We start from the raw sequence: 22,212 nt of genomic DNA, 5'->3' as shown, positions 1-22,212 counted from the left end.
GAACATTCGTCGTGGCGTCCAGATATATAAAAAGCTTATCTGCTTTATGATTGCTCGATGTGGGATTAATTTCCAAGCGATCTTTTCGTAGGCGTTTGCCCCCGATTGAATCGGGGGATCGAATTGATTACGGTCGCGTCATTTAGCGGTGTGCTTAGCAAAATTTCAATCAAATGGTTTATATTCGTTTTTGTTATTGAGTTTTACAGGCCACTTTGATTATAAATATCTACCAAATATAAAATTAGGTTATGTTAAACTAAAATAATTGTTTTTGTTAGATAGAACGATTAAATTATGACGTTTAAACTGATAGTTAGGTAGAACTAACAATCTATAACTTTTGTTAAAACGACAAACACTCATTCGTACAACTTTGCTTTAAATTTACAACCTATATTTAATTTCGAGTTAATTTAAAATAATTACATGAAATTAATAAAATTAGATAAATTTGTTTTGGTAAGTTATATTCTATCGAAATTAAATCCTTCTATAACACGTTCTGTATTATGATATAATGGTTCTGGGTTTACAAATTTTTAATTTAATTGAATATACATAAATTTCAAAATTATATATATAAATGTGATTATTTATCTAGTTATTATTTCAAAACATGCCAATGAATTAAAAAAATTAATTATTTTAAAAACAAAGTCATGAAGAAAGTTTTCCAACAACAAACAAACATAAAATTTGACAATTCGAAGTTTTGTCATGATGACTTACAGAATGGTTTTTCAGATTAAACAAAAACTTGTTGATTTTTTTGGATATAAAAATTCTATGGTCATTTTTGCACGTTTATTATCGTTTGATGGCGATGAAATCCGAATTTACACTGTTAATAAAATTGATTTATTTAACCTAAACATTAAATTTTTTTCGATTTTAGTGATTTTTCCATCCGTGGACACATCAATATTCAGTGTCATGTCATCGTTTTTCAACACTCCGATAAAAATAGACTAAAACTATGAATTGATTGATATCATAACAAAAAATGAAAAACATATAAATTACTTGATAAATATATAATTTTCTCCTTTATCAAAAGTGAAAAAATATAGTAGAGGCATATGCACATTGTATGTATGTTTATTAATGATCGAATCTTTACATCCTCTTCAATAACTGTGATTATATAATATTCGTGGCATCAAATTTGATTTTGTATCAAAATTTTAACAATAATCGTTGTATTTGGGAAATTACTTTTAAAAAATTATATATTGTTTTAAATTTTTTTTTATTACAACACAACGCGGAGAGAGGATCAAACCCAGAGAGGGAAGCCAGTTAATCTGGCGGGTGAGACCACTGGACTACAAGCCCGGTCTCATATTTTGTTTTAATTATGACACTAAATAAAATAATAATCATATTTTTTATATAAAAAAAATAAATTAATGTTTGGATTATCGAAACTGTCTTGAAAGAGTACTTTCCCAAATATTTTCTATAAGAAACCGATCCAAAATAAATGCCACTACTTTGTGAGGCAAAAACTTGTGTGAGACGGTCTCACGGGTCGTATTTGTGAGACGGATCTTTTATTTGGGTCATCCATGAAAAAGTATTACTTTTAATGCTAAGAGTATTACTTTTTATTGTGAATATGGGTAAGGTTGACCCGTCTCACAGATTAAGATTTGTGAGACGGTCTCACATGAGACCTACTCACTTTTTGAGTAGAAGGTACAAAAACAACATATGCAAATATTATACTCATTACTAAAGATAATGTTGGGGGATGATCATTGAAACACCATATTTGGTTATTGTTCATTTTCTTGACTGCAGTATAATTTAAAATATTTAAGTTATATTGTAACAACAAACTATAAATTTTGGTATAATATTATACCAGCAAACTATCGATCACATATAAATATAATTACGGGCAAATGACAATATTAAAAAACTTTAAGAAAATCCAAAATATATATATATATACATAACCTCACGTGTATAATTAGTGATCTTTTAAACTTAGAACTTTGCCCGATTTTTAAAAATACACGAGTTTTAAATATCCGTACAATAGGGAATTTTTTTTATTTTTTTAAATATTTCATGTGAACTATAAGTGCAATTTGTCAATATAATTAAACTTGGCATGCACTGAAAAATAAATATACATGTATCTTTAAAAGACTTTAAATTAATAAATATCAATAACAAGATCGGATCAAAAATCCGTAGCAAGGGGAGCAAAAGCATTTGGGTGGACCGAAATTTTATCAATCCAATCCACTTATTTTATGAATGAGATGAGTCGATTCAAAAATCATAATCCGTTTTGACATTGTTAAGCAAAAGAGTTCGAGATGATGAAATTAATTTATTTTTTAAAAAAATATATTTTTAATTTTCTAAAAAACAATTTGGAAGATGGATTGCTTTCCTTAGCAAGAATTTTAGCCTTAATCTAACTATATATTTTTTTAACCCTAAATCACAAATTCTTTACAGGAGGTGGTGAGAATAATTATGAAGGAGCACCGAAAGGTCGAGATTCTCAAAGAAAGGAGTATTTTGTTTTAGTATAATAATAACGGCAAATTTGAGAAAAATACCTAATTCAATGTTTCAATTAAGATTCAGTACCTAGCCATAATTTTTTAGGATTCAGTACCTGACATATCCATACTTTTAGTTTTGAATCCTCATAAAACAAAATTTATATTTTTACCCTTTATTATTTAAATAAATATATTATTTTATCCACAAAAATTATATCTCTCTTCTCCATTTAAAATATAATTTTAAAAAAATTATTTTTTGTCAATTATCATGGAATAAAAGTAAATACTTATTTTGACATACAAAGTACCTATTATGGGGTTTCAGATACTTGATTTCGCTATTTAAATACTCCAAATATATAAGAAAATACTATATTTTCGAGCATTCGTCATAAATTCAGTCATTGTTGGTCTTTTCATGAAAAATGTATTATGATGACTTATTCATGTCATTTTATTTTTTAAAAAAAAACATAGGTCATCACTCATCATGAAATAAGATTAAATATTTATTTTGACCTACAAAATACCTGTTTTGGAGTTCCAAATGCTTGATTTGACTATTTGAATAGTTCAAGTGTGTAAGAAAATATTGAATCTTCGAGCTATCACAATAAATTCAATAATTATTGGTTTTTTCATTGAAAATGCATTAAGATGACTTATTTATGTCATCTAATTTTTGAAAAAACACAGTTTCTCACTCATTGTTGAATTAGAAAAAATACTTATTTTGATCGATAAGATACCTATTTTGGGGTTCCAAATATTTGATTTCGCTATTTGAATACTTCAAATGTGTAAGAAAATACTTAAGTTTGAAGTAATATTAAGTGACTTTTGATGGTGTCATTTGTGAAATTAAAATATGATACTTAAATTGGTACAAAAAATATCTAATTAGCTAGAGTCTATAAATACATGATTTTACTCCGTAAATACTCATATCCAATTATTTGAGGATGCCAAAATATAATTTGAAGTTAATATTAAGAGACACCAATGATAATATTCGTGAAGTAAAAATGTGATACCTAAATTAATACAAATAATACATAATTCGAGTTCACAAACACTTGATTTTACCTTTTAAATACTCAAATTCTATTGAGTATGTCAAAATATATAGTTTGAAAATAATATTGAATGTTCTTTGATGATGAGATTTGTGAATAAAAAACGTGTTACTTAAATTGGTACAAATAGTACCTAATTTGATTTGACATATACTTGATTGTACCCTTTTAAGACTCAATTTTGATTATTTTGGGATACAAAAAAAAATAGTTTCAAGTAATATTGAGTGGCTTTTGATGTGTCATTTTTGGGGTTAAAATCTGATACCTCAATTAGTAAAAAAAATATCTAATTCGAGTCTACCAATACTTAATTTTACTCCTTAAATGAGAAGTACTTTAATTTGAGTTTGCAAATACTTGATATCTTGAATGAGATACTCACAATATGTACTAAAATACTGGATATTCGAATAAGCAACGTAAGTTCACCAAGTGTTGGTATTTTTATAGAAGATATATTTGGATAACATATTCATCTCATTTAATATTTTTTAAAAAAAAAAACAAATTCTTAACTAAGTATGAAAATTTTAAAGTAATTAGTTTTACTTGAGAAGTACCTAATCCGAGTTTGCAAATACTTGATTTTGTAAATTAGATACTCACAATATGTATTAAAATACTAGATATTCGAATAGGCAACTTAAGTTCACCAACTATTGATATTTCCATGGAATAAGCATTTAGATGACATATTCATCTCATTTAATATTTTTTATGTAAAAGAAAAAACAAATTCCTAACTAAGCAAAGAAATTTTAAAGTACTTATTTTTATTTGAGAAATACCTAATTTGATATTGCAAATATTTGATTTGGTACATGAGATACTTATAATATGTAATTGAATACTGGACATTCGAATATGCAATGTAAGCTCACCAAATGTTTATCTTTTCTTGGAAGATGCATTCGGATGACATATTCATCCCATTTAATATTTTTTTGTAAAAACAAAAAAAAAACCCAAAAAAAAATTCCTAACTAAGTATTGAAATTTTAAAATACTTAGTTTTACTTGAGGAGTATCTAATTTGAGTTTGCAAATACTTGATATCTTGAATGAGATACTCACAATATGTATTAAAATACTGGATATTCGAATAGGCAACGTAAGTTCATAAAGTATTGATTTTTTCATGGAAGATGCATTGATATGAAAAGTATCTAAATTGGTGAAGTTAAAATATTATAGCTAAACTGATAGAAAGAGTATCTAATGCGAGTTCGCAAATATTTGATTTTACTCCCAAAATATTTATATCCAAGTATTTGGGGATGTTAAATTATATAATTTGAAGTTAATATTGAGTGGTCTTTGATGATGACATTCGTGAAGTAAAAATGCGATACCTAAATTAATACAAATAATACATAATACGAGTTCACAAATACTTGATTTTACCATTTAAGTACTCAAATTCGATTATTTGATGATGTCAAAATGTATAATTTGAAGTCAATATTGAGTGGCCTTTGATGATGAGATCCGTGAAATAAAAATGTGATACATAAATTGTTACAAGTATTACATAATTAGATTCAACTGATAATTGATTTTACCCTTTAAAAACTCAAATTTGATAATAAGTATAATGAAATAATATTGATACATATAATGAAAGATTACCAATAAATATTATGAAAGAATACTGATGAGGATAATATCAAATAAAGTATTGCCTTGTCATTTAATGAATACCAACAAGTATTGTGAATGAATATTAATGATATTATAAATTAATACTCATAAGTATAAAGAAAAAAACACTAATAAGTATAATGAATAATTACCAATAAGTATTATGTCAAATAAGTATAATTGTCAAATAAGTCATTCAATGAATATCAAAAAGTATTGTCAATTAATATTGATGAATATTTTAAATCATTAATCCAAGAATCGATAGATATGCTTAAAGTGCAAATTTCAAGCTCATTTACGAACTATGTTCATAATGTATCTACCAATTAGTCCATGATTAATAATGAACTATGTTTATTTATTTAAATGACATGAATTAGTATCCTAATGAATTTTCCATGGAAATATTGCCTATTCGAAATATCCAGTATTTTAATGCATATTGTGAGTATCTCATTTACGAAATCAAGTATTTGCAAACTCGGATTAGGTACTTCTCAAGTAAAACGAAGTATTTTAAAATTTTCATGCCTATTTGAGAATTTTTTTACCAAAAAAATATTAAATAAGATGAATATGTAATCCAAATGCATCTTTCATGGAAAGACCAATACTTGGTGAATTTACGTTGCATATTCGAATATCCAGTAGTCTATTACATATTATGAGTATCTCGTGTACCAAATCAAGTATTTGCAATATGAAATTAGGTATTTTTTTAAGTAAAATCAAGTACTTTTAAATATTCATGTTTATTTGAGAATTTGTTTTCTTTTACAAAAAAATATTAAATGAGATGAATATGTCATCCAAATGCATCTTCCATAGAAAGACAAACACTTGGTGAACTTACGTTGCATATTCGAATATCCAGTATTCTATTACATATTATGAGTATATCATGTACCGAATCAAGTCTTTGCAATATGAATACTTATCAAGTAAAACTAAGTACTTTAAAATTTTCATGCTAATTTGATAATATTTTTTTTACAAAAATATATTAAATTAGATAAATATGTCATCCAAACGAATCTTCCATGGAAAGCCAACACTTGGTGAACTCACATTCGAATATCCAGTATTCTATTACATAATATGAGTATCTCCTGTACCAAATCGAGTATTTGCAAACTCAAATTAGGTACTTTTCATCCAAATGCATATTCCATGGAAATACCAACACTTGGAGAATTTACGTTGTCTATTCGAATATCCAATATTGAATACATATTGTGAGGATCTCATTTACGAAATCAAGTATTTTCCAACTCAAATTAGGTACTTATCAAGTAAAACTAAGTACTTTAAAATTTTCATTCTTTTTCGAGAATTTGTTTTTTTTTTACAAAAAATATATTAAATGAGATGAATATGTCATCCAAATGTATCTTCCATGAAAAGCCAACACTTAGTTAACTTACGTTGCATATTTGAATATCATGTATTCTATTACATATTATGAGTATCTCCTATATCAAATCAAGTATTTACAAACTCAAATTAGGTACTTCTCATCCAAATGCATATTTCATGGAAAGATCAATACTTGGACTATTGGAGAACTAACGTTGCCTATTCGAATATCCAATATTGTAATACATATTGTGGGTATCTCATTTACGAAATCAAGTGTTTGCCAACTCAAATTAAGTACTTCTCAAGTAAAACTAATTACTTTAAAATTTTCATTCTTATTTGAGAATTTGTTCATTTTTTTTACAAAAAAAATATTAAATGAGATGAATATGTCATCCAAATGCATTTTCCATTGAAATACCAATATTTAGTGAATTTACGTTGTCTATTCGAATATCCAGTATTTTAATACATATTGTGAGTATCTCATTTACAAAATCAAGTATTTGCAAACTCAAAATAGGTATTTCTCAAGTAAAAGTAAGTACTTTTGAATTTACATGCTTAGTTTGGAATTTGATTTTGTTACAAAAAATAATTAAATGAGATGAATATGTTATCAAAATACACCTTTCATGAAAAGACAAACAATGACTGAATTTATAGGGATCGTTCGAAGATCCAGTAATTTCTTACACATTTGGAGTATTTAAAGAGCCAAATCAAATATATGAAACTTCAAAATAGATACTTTATATGTCAAAATAAGTATTTAATCTTATTTCATGATGAGTGATGAACTATATTTTTTAAAAAATAAAATGACATGAATAAGTCATCATAATGCATTTTTAATGAAAAACCAACAATGATTGAATTTATGATGATTGTTCGAAAATATAGTATTTTTGCACACATTTGGAGTATTCAAATAACAAAATCAAGTATTTGAAACACCATAATAGGTACTAATACTTTGATAGATGGAAAAAACACAATTAATTTGGTGGATAGAATTATATCTTTATTTAAATAATAAAAGGGCAAAAATGTAAATTTATCTTTGTAGGTAGTTAAAACTAAGATTGTAGTGTTGTCAGGTATTAATTTGTAAAAAAAAACATCTAGGTACTGAATTTTAAATCAAAGATGGACATATGTATTTTTTTCAAAGTTGCCCTAATAATAATGATAAATTACTATTATTATTTAAAAAAAATATGAAAAAAGAGAGCCATATAGCAACACCGTACAATGGAAAAGGCTTTTCTTGTCAAGTTTGGTAAGTAGTCACGTATTGGCAATCCATGCCGACAGACATCATCCATCTTGATTCTTGCTTCCCACCATAATTTTTATATATACTCTTTTTCATTTTCCCCCCTCAAAATACATGTAAATAAATAAATTTGTTGTGAAAAAGTAAAAATTTACGGTAAAAAATAAAAATCTCAAACTCTCAAAATTATCACACTACACACTTTATAATATTTTTCTCTCAACTCAATTGTGATTTTCTTCACAAATGAGAGATCTATTTATAGAAAATCTTTACAAATAATCCAAAAATAAATTACATCATTACATTCATCATCACACACAAATTTCAATATTCAACACCTAATTTTACCTAATTTTCGACATTCAAATATTCAACATTCAATATTGAAATATTCAATATTAAAATATTAAATTTCAACACTCCTCCTTGTGATGATGATCATAATGATTGTCTTCATTACGTGTTTTTATACTGGCTCGTTAAAAACCTTACTAGGAAAAACTCATTGGGATAAAAATCATAGTAAGGGAAAAAGAGTGCAGTCACGTAAACTCCCCCTCATGTTGACACAAACAATTCTTCAAAGATTTCGTAGATTGCGCATCCCAATATTATATATATATGCTTTCTGAATATTGTCGTAGGAAGTGCCTTTGTGAAGAGATCTGATGAGTTTTCACTTGATTGAATGTGACGAACATCAATACATTTATTCTTCTCAAGCTCCTTGGTGAATGTGAAGAATTTAGGAGGAATATGTTTAGTTCTGTCGCTTTTATGTATCCTTCTTTCATTTGAGCAACACATGCAGCATTATCTTCATATAGTATCACAGGCTTCTCGTCGAATGATAATCCGCATGAGATTTGGATATGTTGGGTCATTGATTTTAACCACACATATTCACGGCTTGCTTCATGTAGTGCGATAATCTCGGCATGATTTGATGAAGTTGTTACGAGCGTTTGTTTCTGTGAACGCCAAGAAATTGCAGTGCCTCCACGAGTAAATACATATCAAGTTTTGGAACGTGCCTTGTGTGAATCAGATAAGTATCCAGCATCGGCATAACCAATTATACTTGGATTAGCATATTTTGAATACAAAAGTCCCAAGTCTGTCGTTCCTCATAGATAACGGAATATATGTTTAATTCCGTTCCAGTGTTTCTTTGTTGGATATGTGCTAAATCTTGCCAATAAAGTTACGGCGAAAGATATATCAGGCCTTGTACAATTTGTAAGATACATAAAAACACCGATAGCACTTAAATATTGTACTTCTGGACCAAGAATATTTTCATCATCTTCACATGGACGGAATGAATCTTTTTCTATGTTTAATGATTTAACAACCATTGGAGTACTTAAAGGATTTGATTTATCCATATTAAAACGTTTAAGGATCTTTTCTGTATAATTTTTCTGGTGAACAAATATTTCACATTCTTTTTGTTCAATTTGTAAACCCAGACAATACTTGATTTTTCCAAGATCCTTCATTTCAAATTCTTCCTTCAAGTATGACACAACTTCATGAATTTCATTATTCGTTCCAATGATGTTTAAATCATCAACATATACAACAATAATTACGCATCCGGATGTTGTTTTCTTAATGAAAACACAAGGGTATATTGAATTATTTACATATCCCTTTTTCATCAAGTGATCACTTAGCCGATTATACCACATTCGGTCGGATTGCTTTAACCCATATAATGATCTTTGTAATTTCACAGAATAACATTCTCTGGATTTTGAACTTTGTGCTTCAAACATCTTAAATCCTTCAGGGATTTTCATATATATATATTACTATCAAGTGATCCATATAAGTAATCTGTAACAACATCCATAAGACGCATTTCTAAATTTTCAGATACTGCCAAGCTAATCAAATACCGAAACGTAATTGCATCCATCACGGGAGAATACGTTTCTTCATAATCAATTCCAGGCCTTTGAGAAAAACCTTGTGCAACAAGTCGAGCTTTATATCTTACTATTTCATTTTTCTCATTTCGCTTTCGAATAAAAACCTATTTGTATCCAACAGGTTTTACACCTTCAGGTAGACTTGTCAAATTGGGTCAGGCCCGTCGGGCCGGCCCGCCCCGCCCCGCTATAAAAATTGAGCGAGTTGGGTTGATAAAATAGCAGCCCGTTTGGATGCGGGCCAAATGGGCTGAGCCCGTTTGGGTTGCGGGCCTAGATGGATCGGGCTCAAACGGGGCGGATTGGCCCGCCAAATTAGGGTATAATTTTATATTTTTTTTTTATATTTTTAAGTTTTAATTTTATATACAAATTGGAATAAGTCTCATGCGCCTCCATCACTCTCTTATCTTATTTTTTTCTTATTTTTCTCCTTGGCCTCGCCTCCATCACTCACTTTGGTAAAATCTAAATCTCTGTAAATTTTATTAATGAATCTTAAAGGGAAGAAATTTCTGTAAATTTTATTCATGAATCTTAAAATAATTTTTAAACATAACAGTTGTTTGCGAACTCAAGAGCGATTTTGTTTGAAGTCCGACGAGTTGTAGTGAAATTTTGTGGATCCGGCGGAGGTTTGATAATTATGTGTATTGTTGAACACATAATATTTTCTAAAATTTACAACCTTCTCTTTTCTCGACTTTCTGTTCTCTTCCATGTCTCAATCTTCATGTTTAGTTTAAGAAANATTTTTAACCCGTTTATTTTTTTTAAGAAAAAAATACTAAACAATATAGCAGTAAATATAGAAGAAAAATATATTTTAGTCAAATAGTTTCATAAAATACTTAAAAACATCNGTATTTTTTTCTTAAAAAAAATAAACGGGTTAAAAATAAGTGGGTTGGCCATTTAGAGGCCCGCGAAAATGGCGGGCTGGCCCGCCCCGCCCCGCCTAATGGTGGGTTGCAGCGGGTGGCGGGCTGGCCCGCTCCGCCAGCCCGTTTTGACATGTCTACCTTCAGGTGTAAGGACTATAGGTCCAAAAACATTACGTTTATTTAACGAATCCAATTCAACCTGGATGACATCTTTCCATTTTATCCAATCCTGCCGATTTTTACATTCACCAAAAGATTTTGGTTCATGATCTTTATTATCATTTATGATGTCGATTGCCACATTATAAGAAAATATATCATCAATTTCTTCTATATCTTTTCGATTCCATATTTTTCCAGTATTAATATAATTGATAGAGATTTCATGATTCTCGTCAGTTTGTGGTTCTGACAGAACATTTTCATCATCATGTGTTTCTTCAAGAACAAAATTCTCTATTTTGTGATCATCATGTGTTTCTTCAGGAACATCATTCTCTATTTTGTGATCATTGTGTTTCTCTATGAATTTTCTTTTTCGAGGATTTTTATCCTTGAAACCGACTGGCCTTCCACGCTTCAGGCGTTTTACGACATCATGACTTTGTTCAATTTGTTTCTTTGGAATTTCAATTCGAGCAGGAGCATTTACAGCATGTATATATGATTTAGTTACCCCTTTTGTATCTGTAAATGCATCTGGTATTTGATTTGCTATTCTTTGCAAGTGCACAATTTGCTGTACATCTTTTTCACATTGTTGTGTTCTTGGATCCAGATGTAACAATGATGATACATACCATGTAATTTCTTTTTCGGTATGTTTCTTGTCTCCCCCTAACATTGGGAAGATTTCCTCATTAAAATGACAATCAGCAAAACGTGCTGTGAACACGTCGCCTGTCTGAGGTTCAAGATATCGAATGATTGATGGACTATCATAACCGATATAAATACCAATCTTTCTTTGAGGTCCCATTTTCTTTCGTTGAGGTGGTGCAATAGGCACATACACCATACATCCAAAAATTCTCAGATGAGAAATGTCTGGTTCTTTACCAAATGCAAGCTGCAATGGGGAGTATTTATGATATGCACTTGGTCTGATGCGAATTAATGCAGCGGCATGTAAAATTGCATGTCCCCATATAGAAATAGGGAGCTTTGTTTTCATAATCATTGGTCTAGCAATCATTTGCAGACGTTTAATCAATGATTCAGCCAATCCATTCTGTGTATGTACATGAGCAACAGGATGCTCAACAATGATTCCCATAGACATACAATAATCATTGAAAGTCTGGGAAGTAAATTCACCAGCATTATCAAGTCTAATTTTCTTGATTGTATAATCGGGAAATTGATTCCTCAATTTTATTATTTGAGCAAGTAATCTTGCAAATGCAACATTTCGAGTTGACAATAAACATACATGTGACCATCTGCTGGAGGCATCAATCAATACCATAAAGTATCTGAATGGTCCACATGGTGGATGGATTGGTCCACAAATATCACCCTGAATACGTTCAAGAAACATTGGTGATTCAGTTTGGATTTTGGCTGGTGATGGTCTTATAATAAGTTTTCCAAGAGAACATGCTTTACATTGAAACTTATTATTCTGAAAGATCTTCTGGTCTTTCAATGGATGACCATGTGTATTTTCTATAATTCTTCGCATCATTGTTGAACCAGGATGTCCTAATCGATCATGCCAATTGGTTAATATTGAAGAATTATCAATTACCATGTTTGATTCAATGGGACGTATATGTGTATAATGCAATCCAGTAGGGAGCATTGGTAGTTTTTCAATCACATATTTCTTTCCTGATTTATATGTGGTAAGACACATATATTTCTCATTCCCTTCATTCATTGTTTGAGTATCATACCCATGGGAATATATATCATTAAAACTCAACAAATTTCTTTTCGATTGTGGTGAATATAAAGCATCATTGATCAAAAATTTTGTACCATTAGGTAACAAAAATTGTGCTTTACCACATCCTTTAATCAAGTCTACAGGACCTGATATTGTATTCACCGTTGTTTTTGTTGGTTTTAGTTCCAAGAAATATCTTTTATCTCGGAGGATAGTGTGCGTTGTACCACTATCGGGTATGCAAACTTCAGCTTTGCTCATAGCATTTTCCATATTTGAACTTCAAAAAATATGCAATGAAAAAAAATTAATGACAATACATATTTAAATATAACACATATCATAATTGTACAATAAAACATTATCATATAAATACATGAAAAATAAATTATTGTACATTTATATTCTACCACTATATTGTTCATTTTCAGAGAAATCATTGAGAAAATCTGCAGCATCAATATTGTTCATTTCTATCCCACCAACATATTGATCATTTCCAGAGAAATCATTCATAAAATCAGCAGCATCAAAATGAGTTGAATCACTCAAACGGTCACTTCGCTCAGTGAAGTTGGTCTCCTTTTCTTTCCCCTTTATCGATTCTTTATAAAGTTTGCAAAGATGCTCAGGGGCTCGACAAATACGAGACCAATGTCCTGGAGTACCGCATCTGAAACAAGAACTTTCAAATCTTTTCGAGTGATTTTCATTAACACTCATGTTTTCTTGATGCCTTTTCTGTGGATGGTTTGGGACGTTATTTTGAGATGAGTTATAGAAATAACTATCTCGATTATTTTCAAAACCACGGCCGCGTCCACGACCACGACCACTTCCTCGTCCACGTCCACGTCCACGACCTCGACCTCGACCTCGACCTCGACCAAAACTTTGTCTTTGAATTTGATTTTGGTTTCCAGGTTTAAATTCATTTTTACTTACAGCATTTACTTCTGGAAATGCTGTTGATCCAGTGGGTCGGGACTGATGATTTCTCATTAATAGCTCGTTGTTCTTTTCCGCCACAAGAAGACAGGCGATGAGTTCAGAATATCTCGCAAATCCACGCACTCTATATTGTTGCTGTAGTGTTATATTTGATGCGTGAAACGTGGAAAATGTTTTTTCAAGCATTTCCGATTCTGTAACCTCATGTCCACAAAATTTTAACTGCGAGATTATTCTATACATCGCTGAATTGTAATCACTGACTTTTTTAAAGTCTTGGAATCTTAACATATTCCATTCATCACGGGCGGTCGGAAGTATAACTTCCCTTATATGTTCAAATCTCTCTTTTAATCCTTTCCACAGAGCCATGGGATCTTTTTCGATGAGATATTCACATTTTAAACCTTCATCAAGGTGTCGTCGTAAAAATATTATAGCTTTTGCTTTTTCTTGTGATGAAGATATACCATTTTCTTTAATGGTCTCGCTTAGACCCAATGACTCAAGATGCATTTCTACATCAAGAGTCCATGGCATATAGTTTTTCCCAGTAATATCAAGAGCGATGAATTCGAGCTTTGCCAAGTTTGCCATGGTGGTACTAAAAATTACGATGCATTTTATTAGTTAATGAATATTGCAATACAAAGTAATGGATAAACAACAAGTACAAGTATTCGTAAAAATAAAGAAAACACACGAGGAGGATATTCTCCGATAAATACAAGACTGGTGAGTATGATAACCAAAATAATTAAAAATAACCTCGTGAAAGCCATCTTCTTTTTTTCTTCGAAAATTTGATGAAGAATAATTTTTAGAGAAGAAGAGAAAGTTGGAGTGATTGAATGTATTTGTGAGATTGTATTTATAGAGCAAAAACTAGCCGTTTTGTTACCGTTTATTACCGTTGGTGTATAAGAAAATAAATGTATGTATTTGTATAATTTTATGGTAATAATATGGTGTATATAATATTAGTAATGTTTTAAATAATTATGTATATCATATCACAATATTATAATGAGGTGTCATAAGATATTTTGTTTAAAAACCTTATAGACTTTTATACTTGTCGTATCCCTTACCGGGAGTGTGGGATGTCGTCTTAACATCCTCCCAGGATTTATAACAAGTTTTTTGAAAAATTTATTTTTATTATTTATAATAACATTATATTATATATTAAATATATAAACAATAAATAAATAAACAATAAAATAAATATTATTACTTTTGTTACCTTTTTCTTCTGTTTTGGAGTTTGGAAAAATATGGAGGACTTTTAGAGCTTCGTGCTGATAACGTGTTGTGAAAAAATAAAAATTTACGGTAAAAAGTAAAAATCTAAAACTCTCAAAATTATCACACTACACACTTTATAATATTTTTCTCTCAACTCAATTGTGATTTTCTTCACAAATGAGAGATCTATTTATAGAAAATCTTTACAAATAATCCAAAAATAAATTACATCATTACCTTAATCATTACACACAAATTTCAATATTCAACACCTAATTTTATCTAATTTTCGACATTCAAATATTCAACCTTCAATATTGAAATATTCAATATTAAAATATTAAATTTCAACAAAATTGATCTTATTCTCCAAAAAAAATAAATTTTAAGTATCAATATCTTACTATTTAATTAATAATCTACCTCATTTAATTACTGGTTCCTAATTAATTTGGTAAAACTCATAGTAAAATCACATTAATACTCATAATCTTTCTTTTTAAATCTTCGATTTTATTTTTATCAATATTTTAAAATCCAATCATATATTTATATATATTATTAAAATTTTTAGATAATCCATTATTACTAAAAAATATATGTAAAAATCGTTAATATAAAAATAACAAAATTTATCATTATTAGATAAATAATTCAACTATATAAACACACGTCGCGTGCAGAAGAACACTAATATTCATTTAAATATCTAAGTCTTACATTAATGAAATCTATTTTTGTGGAGTGGTTATATCCATGATTGTTCAATAGTATATGATCAAATAATTATAGTACAATGCATAACAAATAATATCGTCAGATAATCAATTACAACTAATTATAACCAACCATTACCCAACATAAATCAAATTCAAACACAAAATTTCTTTTAAAAATGAGAATTTTGGGGTCTCTTTCGAGGCAAATGAATCAATCATTGGCCATTTGAATCTATTTTTTTTAGTCAAGTATATTATATATTGAATTTTAGAATATCATATTCTAATCACAGTACACAAAAATGATTATTCGACGGAGTATAATGTTATAATAATCAAATTTCATCTCACCTAAGTTTTCTACAATTTTTTAGCAAAAATTTAAGTGAAAAATGAAGGAAAGATATTCAAAAGTTAAAAATCAATGGTAAAAACAAACAAAGAACAAGCATTGATAAAATTGTATAGAGACCTCTACAAAGAAAGTGGTGAAGTTTTAGTAAAGGAATGATTGAGTAACCAAAAGAAGGAAGACCAACTTTAGAAAAACTATAATTGAGAAATGGGGTTATCCTTACTATTTCATCAAAGAGACCATATGATATGTTACCAAACATTATGTGTTTCCTATCGGAATTTTGCGGTTTCGACCATCAAAACTCGAGGGAAAAAATATGATTTACATCGAAATTCAGATATAAAATAAAGATTTTCCAAAAGAATATAAAAAAATTTTAATTCTACCACAACTAAAATTCTTTGAGGCCATTTTGGCCATCATCTCCTCAACTTTTGTCACCATACTTTGTACCATAAAGTTTCTTTGATGCATAATAATTCATATCTTTATTTGATTGGAACTTTTTACTTGACTGGTGCTACGGTGCTCTCTATATATAAATCGAGTGTCCATTATGCATGTTGCATGTGAACGTACACAAAGCTTTCCATATTATTTGTCTGATTTTTCTAGCAAACTCAGAAAATGACCCCAAAAAGATATAATAAAAAGTTACTGAAAAAGAGATCGGGTAAAAGGTAATAAAAATAAACTAGGTGAAAAAAAATTAAAAAAAATAAAGATCATGAATGATGAAAGCAACTACTCCAACTACCACGTCTCAAACTGACTGACGACAGAAAGGATTTTCTGTATCGAAAACCTATTGAATGTTATTTGAAGTTCCTATACTTTATATTTTTCGTGTCAAGTTAGTTCTTGCTTTTCAAATACGAATTTAACCTGGTATAAGAACTAATTCATAGTTGGAATGGATTATATATCATATATATCCTAGATGGAGAGAATATGTATCAATTACTTGGTGAAATCACAGTCAACGGTTAGTGTAACGACTTTGCAGAGAATGTAAATCGGTTGTCTAAGTTAGTTGGGGTGTCAATTTTTAATGAAAGAATTAATTCATGATTCAGACAACTTCCTTTCCTTAAGGGGTTGATTTAAGAGAGAGCGATTTAACAATCGTGTCAAAGAAAAAATTACAACTAATTTACCAATTAACAAAAAACAAGCACAACGATGACAATTATGCATCACAAATATCTTTTGTGGATGGCATGATGGTCTTGTCCATCGCGGACCGCAATAACTGATTCTTTGCCCTTTTTTGGAAATGAATTAATGAAAGATGAAATCACGATAATTTTCGTTGTTGATCTTGTTATCAGTCAATTTACTGATATAGTTCACTAACTCAGTTGGTTTGTTTGTTTGTTTGTTGTTTTTTTTTTTTTCTGTTTATTGTTTTATTAACCGAAATGTTTGTGTAACATGGGACATGTGAGCAATGTACGACACCGTGTTAACATTCCGAAGAAAAACGACTAAAACAGTAAAAAAAAAAAAACTTTAATAAACTTTGATATCAACTTAAAAATTTCATAATCACCATAATTATAAACTAGAACAAATAATCATATTAAGTAATAAATGTTAATAGGTGATCATAAAATTATGTAATCAAAAGTTAATTATTTTCGTAAATTGTAAAGTGACAATAGACGTAATTTTTTCCTGACTCCATGGGAGATAGAATCATAGAAACCGTGATCGACAACTCACAGCCAAAGCAATTTGATGGACTTGCATTTTCTCTTGGTGGGGAAACGCCAACAATCCGCAGGCTCTATCTTCATGCTGGTGAGAGTTCAAAGTGTTTCTTAAGAACTAAATTTCAAATTTCTTGTTCCTTCTGATGTTGACACCAGAATACTAGATCAGATTATTTGCTCCTTATACACCAAAATTCACGAAAAGAAAAAGGGAATTAGGATTCTTCAAACTTAAGCCTTCGATTGTGGACCCAAGATTTTGAGACGAGGAGATAAATCCAAGATTTTGGATTGCCAAAACTTGAAATATTTCAAAAAATTGTGAAGATTTTATGATTTTCATTTCAAAAAAAATTATGGGATCATGAATCTTGAAATATTATAACAAGCCATTAATAAGAAAATTCTTGTTCCATCACTGATTCGAATTAAATACACAACTATCAACAAGAATGAGTTGACCTTCCCAAGAAATTTCAGCACTTTTTTCTCCATAATGGATTCTTTCTATGTTGTCCTATGAAGTCTAAGTTGAAATAGAAAAATAAACTTACATAAACAGGTACATCAATAATGTAATGAATCCTACATGACCAAGAATCCTGCAAGAGTTAAAAGACTAAAAAAGAAAAAAACTATATTGATGATGTTTCTGCAAGAGCGTCATCGATCATTTCCTCCCCACCGCCGAAAAGCTCAGTATCCTTTTCTTCTGAGCCGGGAAAATCCCGTCTCTCGAGTCTTGAATTAGCGGCAACAAAAACAAGCTTCTGAGCCCTCTGCAAGCCTAATCTTGCTTCCTCTCTCTCACAAAACAATCTTTCGAATGAAAAATCGCCTTTAATCCCAGACGACGTCGCGTGAAGAAAAAGAAGCCTCACAGCGACTTTACTTAAAGATTCGAACTCTTTTAAGCAAGTTTCCCAAACAAGTCTACTACTTGAAGGATTAGCAATCTTCATCTTCCCGGTTGCACGATCCGGCTGCTTCACCTGGACCGCCTGAGCGTATAGGGGATCTAGCCCTTCTGCCCTCCATTTCATAAGTTCCATTAATGCAATATGAACTTCCTCCCTTGGAACGAGTCGTGTTATAAACTCGTCCACATCCTTTTCTTGTTCTGGTGTCAAAAACTTGAAACAGGGAAGGTACTTTCCGCTTGAATTCCTCGCCAAGTATAATGGATCGAGAATGAATGCAGCAGACCATGCAGGGTGATATGTTCTCTTGAATCGCCTTTCGAGTATCTTCTCCACAGGTTCTTTGGGAAAGTTATGTTTGGTGCACCAGTACATCACTTTATCCCTTAGTTCCTCCCAAAGAGGGAGACATTGCCCAAGTAATGGCCTCTCGGACTCGATTTCTTCGCTCATTCCCACGATCAACTTCACTAGTGCACGAGCTGCCTCCACATTGTGCCAGAACCCAACGTCCCCAATAAAATCAGCAACTTCCCTTGCCGTAAAATCCTCTAAATATACAACTCTAAATGAATCTTCCAACACCACTAGATGTAGAATTCGTGAACAGCTCAATATATCTTCCAACATAAAAATGAAAGGACCAAAGTTCTTCCCAATGTCATATCTAGAAGAAGGAACTCTAATGAACCAAGGAAACTCATACCGTTGAAGCCTAAACTTGTGCAAACTACTTCTAACCTGCGGCATGAAATTAACCAAATTCGCAACTTTCAAACAAGATTCGGTTACATTCCTAAATAATGGAAGTTCTCTATGCAAGTCCTTGATCAAACTGAAGAATCCCTGGAGGAGACAAGATAAATTCACCATCCAATGATTCTGGAGTTCTAAATTTGCCAATGCTTTTGCTTTGTACTTATCTGAAACGATCCCCGCACATTTATTCGTATTATTACCACAGATTCCTCGTACCGTTTCCCACAAAATTTCCTCTGCGTATTGTGGAGGCACGGTGCTACCATTCGAACACACGGTCTTGTGAAACACTCGAGTTCCGTTAGGAAGATTCACCATAAAGTTAACCAAACAATTTTCACCATTGTCACAAGATTTAGTACTCTTCCATCCATGAGATGCAAGCTGAAAGAATGGTGCATCCCTGATTCTAGCTTCCGACTCCCTTCTCGCAACCTCAAACTTTGAATCGAGTCTCGCAAATAAGAATTCCCTTCGTGACACAGAAGGCAATCCCAATTGGTTAAGAAAATACTTAAACTTGGGATGTTCGAGGCTCGAAAACGAAACCGACCCCGATAACTCATAGAACCAATCTGCTAAAATATCGAACGACGTCTCGACTTGCTCGTTGCTCAATGCCGAACATGGCGATGCTTTCGGGCTTCTGAGCCTTTTCACACTGTCTTCCAACAATGCCAATGGTCCCAAATCTTCCTTCCTACCGGGAAAAACTGGCTGCTTCGGGCACGAATCTGGCATACAAGCTAATCCCGTTTTAAGACCCGACCGAGATGAATCGACCATACTAATAGGATACACATCCTGTAAAACACCTTGCTGATGCTGCGAGCCTCTCTTTCGATGATTCTGCTGCGAAGAAGGCGAAGCCATTGGCGGTAACTGCGAAATAGGCTTCAACATCAAGTTAAAATTGGGACAGGTTCCACTTTTCAAATGCTCAGAGGCAGTCCTCGATGGGTTCGACGCAGAAAACGCAGCATCACAAAGAGTGCATTTCAATTTCACCGCATTCGGCGAGTTGGTCTCGGGATTCTTGATCAAGATAGGCTCAAGATGAGCCCAATACCAAGCCCCTTTCCCTTTGACCGCCTTTGTACGGACAGTCAACAATCCTTCATATCTCTTGCTCACCGCCATGGCCGCCACATCTTCCCCCGACGCTGCCATCGAGTTCAAAGCTGCAAGATTTTTTCGTTGGAGTCAGAAATCCGAAATCCGGTGGCGGGTAATTGATTTATCAGTAAAAAAGAAAACAAGACCTGTATTTTTTTTATTTATAGTGGGTCAGTCGTAAGTTCAAGAACTAGGTGAGATTTCGGTTCGGATAATTACAGTAAAATTCCATTCGAAACGAACCTCCCCAGGAAATTTGTTCTGAACACGACGTGGGTTTCCACCTTCCGGCGCCGCCGTCACTATCCCACCGACGGCCGGCATTTCCACAGCTGGTGGAAAAATTTTAACTCGACAGTAACGCGAAAAAAAACCAGAAACCCACAAATTCACAGAGGGGGAGAGAAGGGAATTGGGAGAGATTTGTAGAGAGGAGGAATTATGAAGGGGTTCCTCTTGTGGCTGTTGGTGAAGAAGAAAAATGGTGGGCTGCTTTATTACATAATTTTTTTATAACTTTTTTGGTATGCTGACGTTATTTCAAAAGTATTATATTCCTGGAACCACGTGCTGAATATGGCGCGTGTGAGGAATCCGCGAATAAAGGTTACGAATTTGTCAACAGGCTGGGACATGGAGTGGGCCCCACTTGCAATCAGCCAATCGAATTGACTGATTGGTTTGTTGACATGGAAACCAGTCCACGTCTATGATTTTTTATTTATTTATAACAATCGGTATTGGACTCGCACGTTTGAACGATTCATTCCATCGTCCCTAACCAAAACATTTAATCCCAATGTGATAAAAGAGGAGCATGTAATATTTGTTATATTCTCGTAACTTGTATCACACGAAAAAATATGTAATTTTTCTTGCAATTTTGAGATAAAACTAACCATGATCAATTATGCTAAGATAAATTGGTGACCTCGGATGAAATTTATCGGGTTGAAAAATTGTCTTTCCTTATATGCAGTGATGATCAAGTGAGATAAATCATGTCTGTATAGCCTAACACTTGAGAACAAGACACGTTAAAGAGACGCCACTGAAAATCAAGTCAGTCAAATGAATACGCCAAAGAAATAGAGTACGATATAAGTGAAACAATAATGAGTGTCAGTGATACTTATTAGTGAGCCACCCTGATTTTACCTCCGTTGGGTGTATTTATAGAGCGCTGAGATCATGGGTCATCCCTAGATACTCGGGTAGTGGCCAAGACGAGAATGTCGTCCATGTTCTGAATTCCGCACGATCTGTGAACGTGGGGTGAGAACGCACCCTTGGATTTTCAATGGACAGGTCCACGATCATTTTGACTTAGTCCTCTTACGTTTCTCGGGCTCGGATACAAATTTGAGCTTGTGTTAACCTGTAACAATTTGATAAGCTACCCATGCTAGTGCAAGCCTTGGATGATAGGGACATAGTACTATTTCCTCATCCAGACTAGTTTTTCGGGTGACTATGTGACCAAGATAGTGCTTGTGATATCTGGTGAGCATTGACATTGTCGGGATTAACTTCCACCACATACTCCCAATATCAGTTTTGGATTGATCTTGTTTCTGTTTCTTCTTCGACGCTCAATTCTAACGATGAACCTGGCTGTTACCCAGGTATCAATCATAGAAGATAACGGTCTTCTTTCCTCAATTATCAAAAGACAGTCATATTAAAGATTTGAAATGTTTTGGAATCTATAATAATTAATACATTTATAACTTGTTCTTCTACTAATGCTTTTTCCGTTATTAATTGTGCCATGACCGTATGTGTTTGAGTATTTTCTTTTACTTTTATCACAAGCCAT

The 22,212-nt window shown here is 31.6% G+C and overlaps 1 protein-coding gene across 1 annotated transcript; it reads right to left on the bottom strand.

The window, feature by feature from the left end:
- Positions 1-18,233: 18,233 nt before the first annotated feature.
- Positions 18,234-20,447, bottom strand: LOC140972580 (uncharacterized). Its single transcript, XM_073434982.1, has one exon. The coding sequence runs from the start codon at positions 20,445-20,447 to the stop codon at positions 18,234-18,236; it is 2,214 nt and encodes a 737-aa protein (XP_073291083.1).
- Positions 20,448-22,212: the final 1,765 nt, after the last annotated feature.

Source organism: Primulina huaijiensis, chromosome 3, assembly GCF_012295235.1.
Source record: "Primulina huaijiensis isolate GDHJ02 chromosome 3, ASM1229523v2, whole genome shotgun sequence".
Lineage (NCBI taxonomy): Eukaryota > Viridiplantae > Streptophyta > Magnoliopsida > Lamiales > Gesneriaceae > Primulina > Primulina huaijiensis.
The sequence above is the reverse complement of the archived record's forward strand: the minus strand, read 5'-3'. Positions and strand labels throughout refer to the sequence as shown.

Excerpts from the sequence above, each read along its gene's own strand:
- LOC140972580 (XM_073434982.1), bottom strand. The coding sequence starts at position 20,447 with ATGGCAGCGTCGGGGGAAGATGTGGCGGCCATGGCGGTGAGCAAGAGA.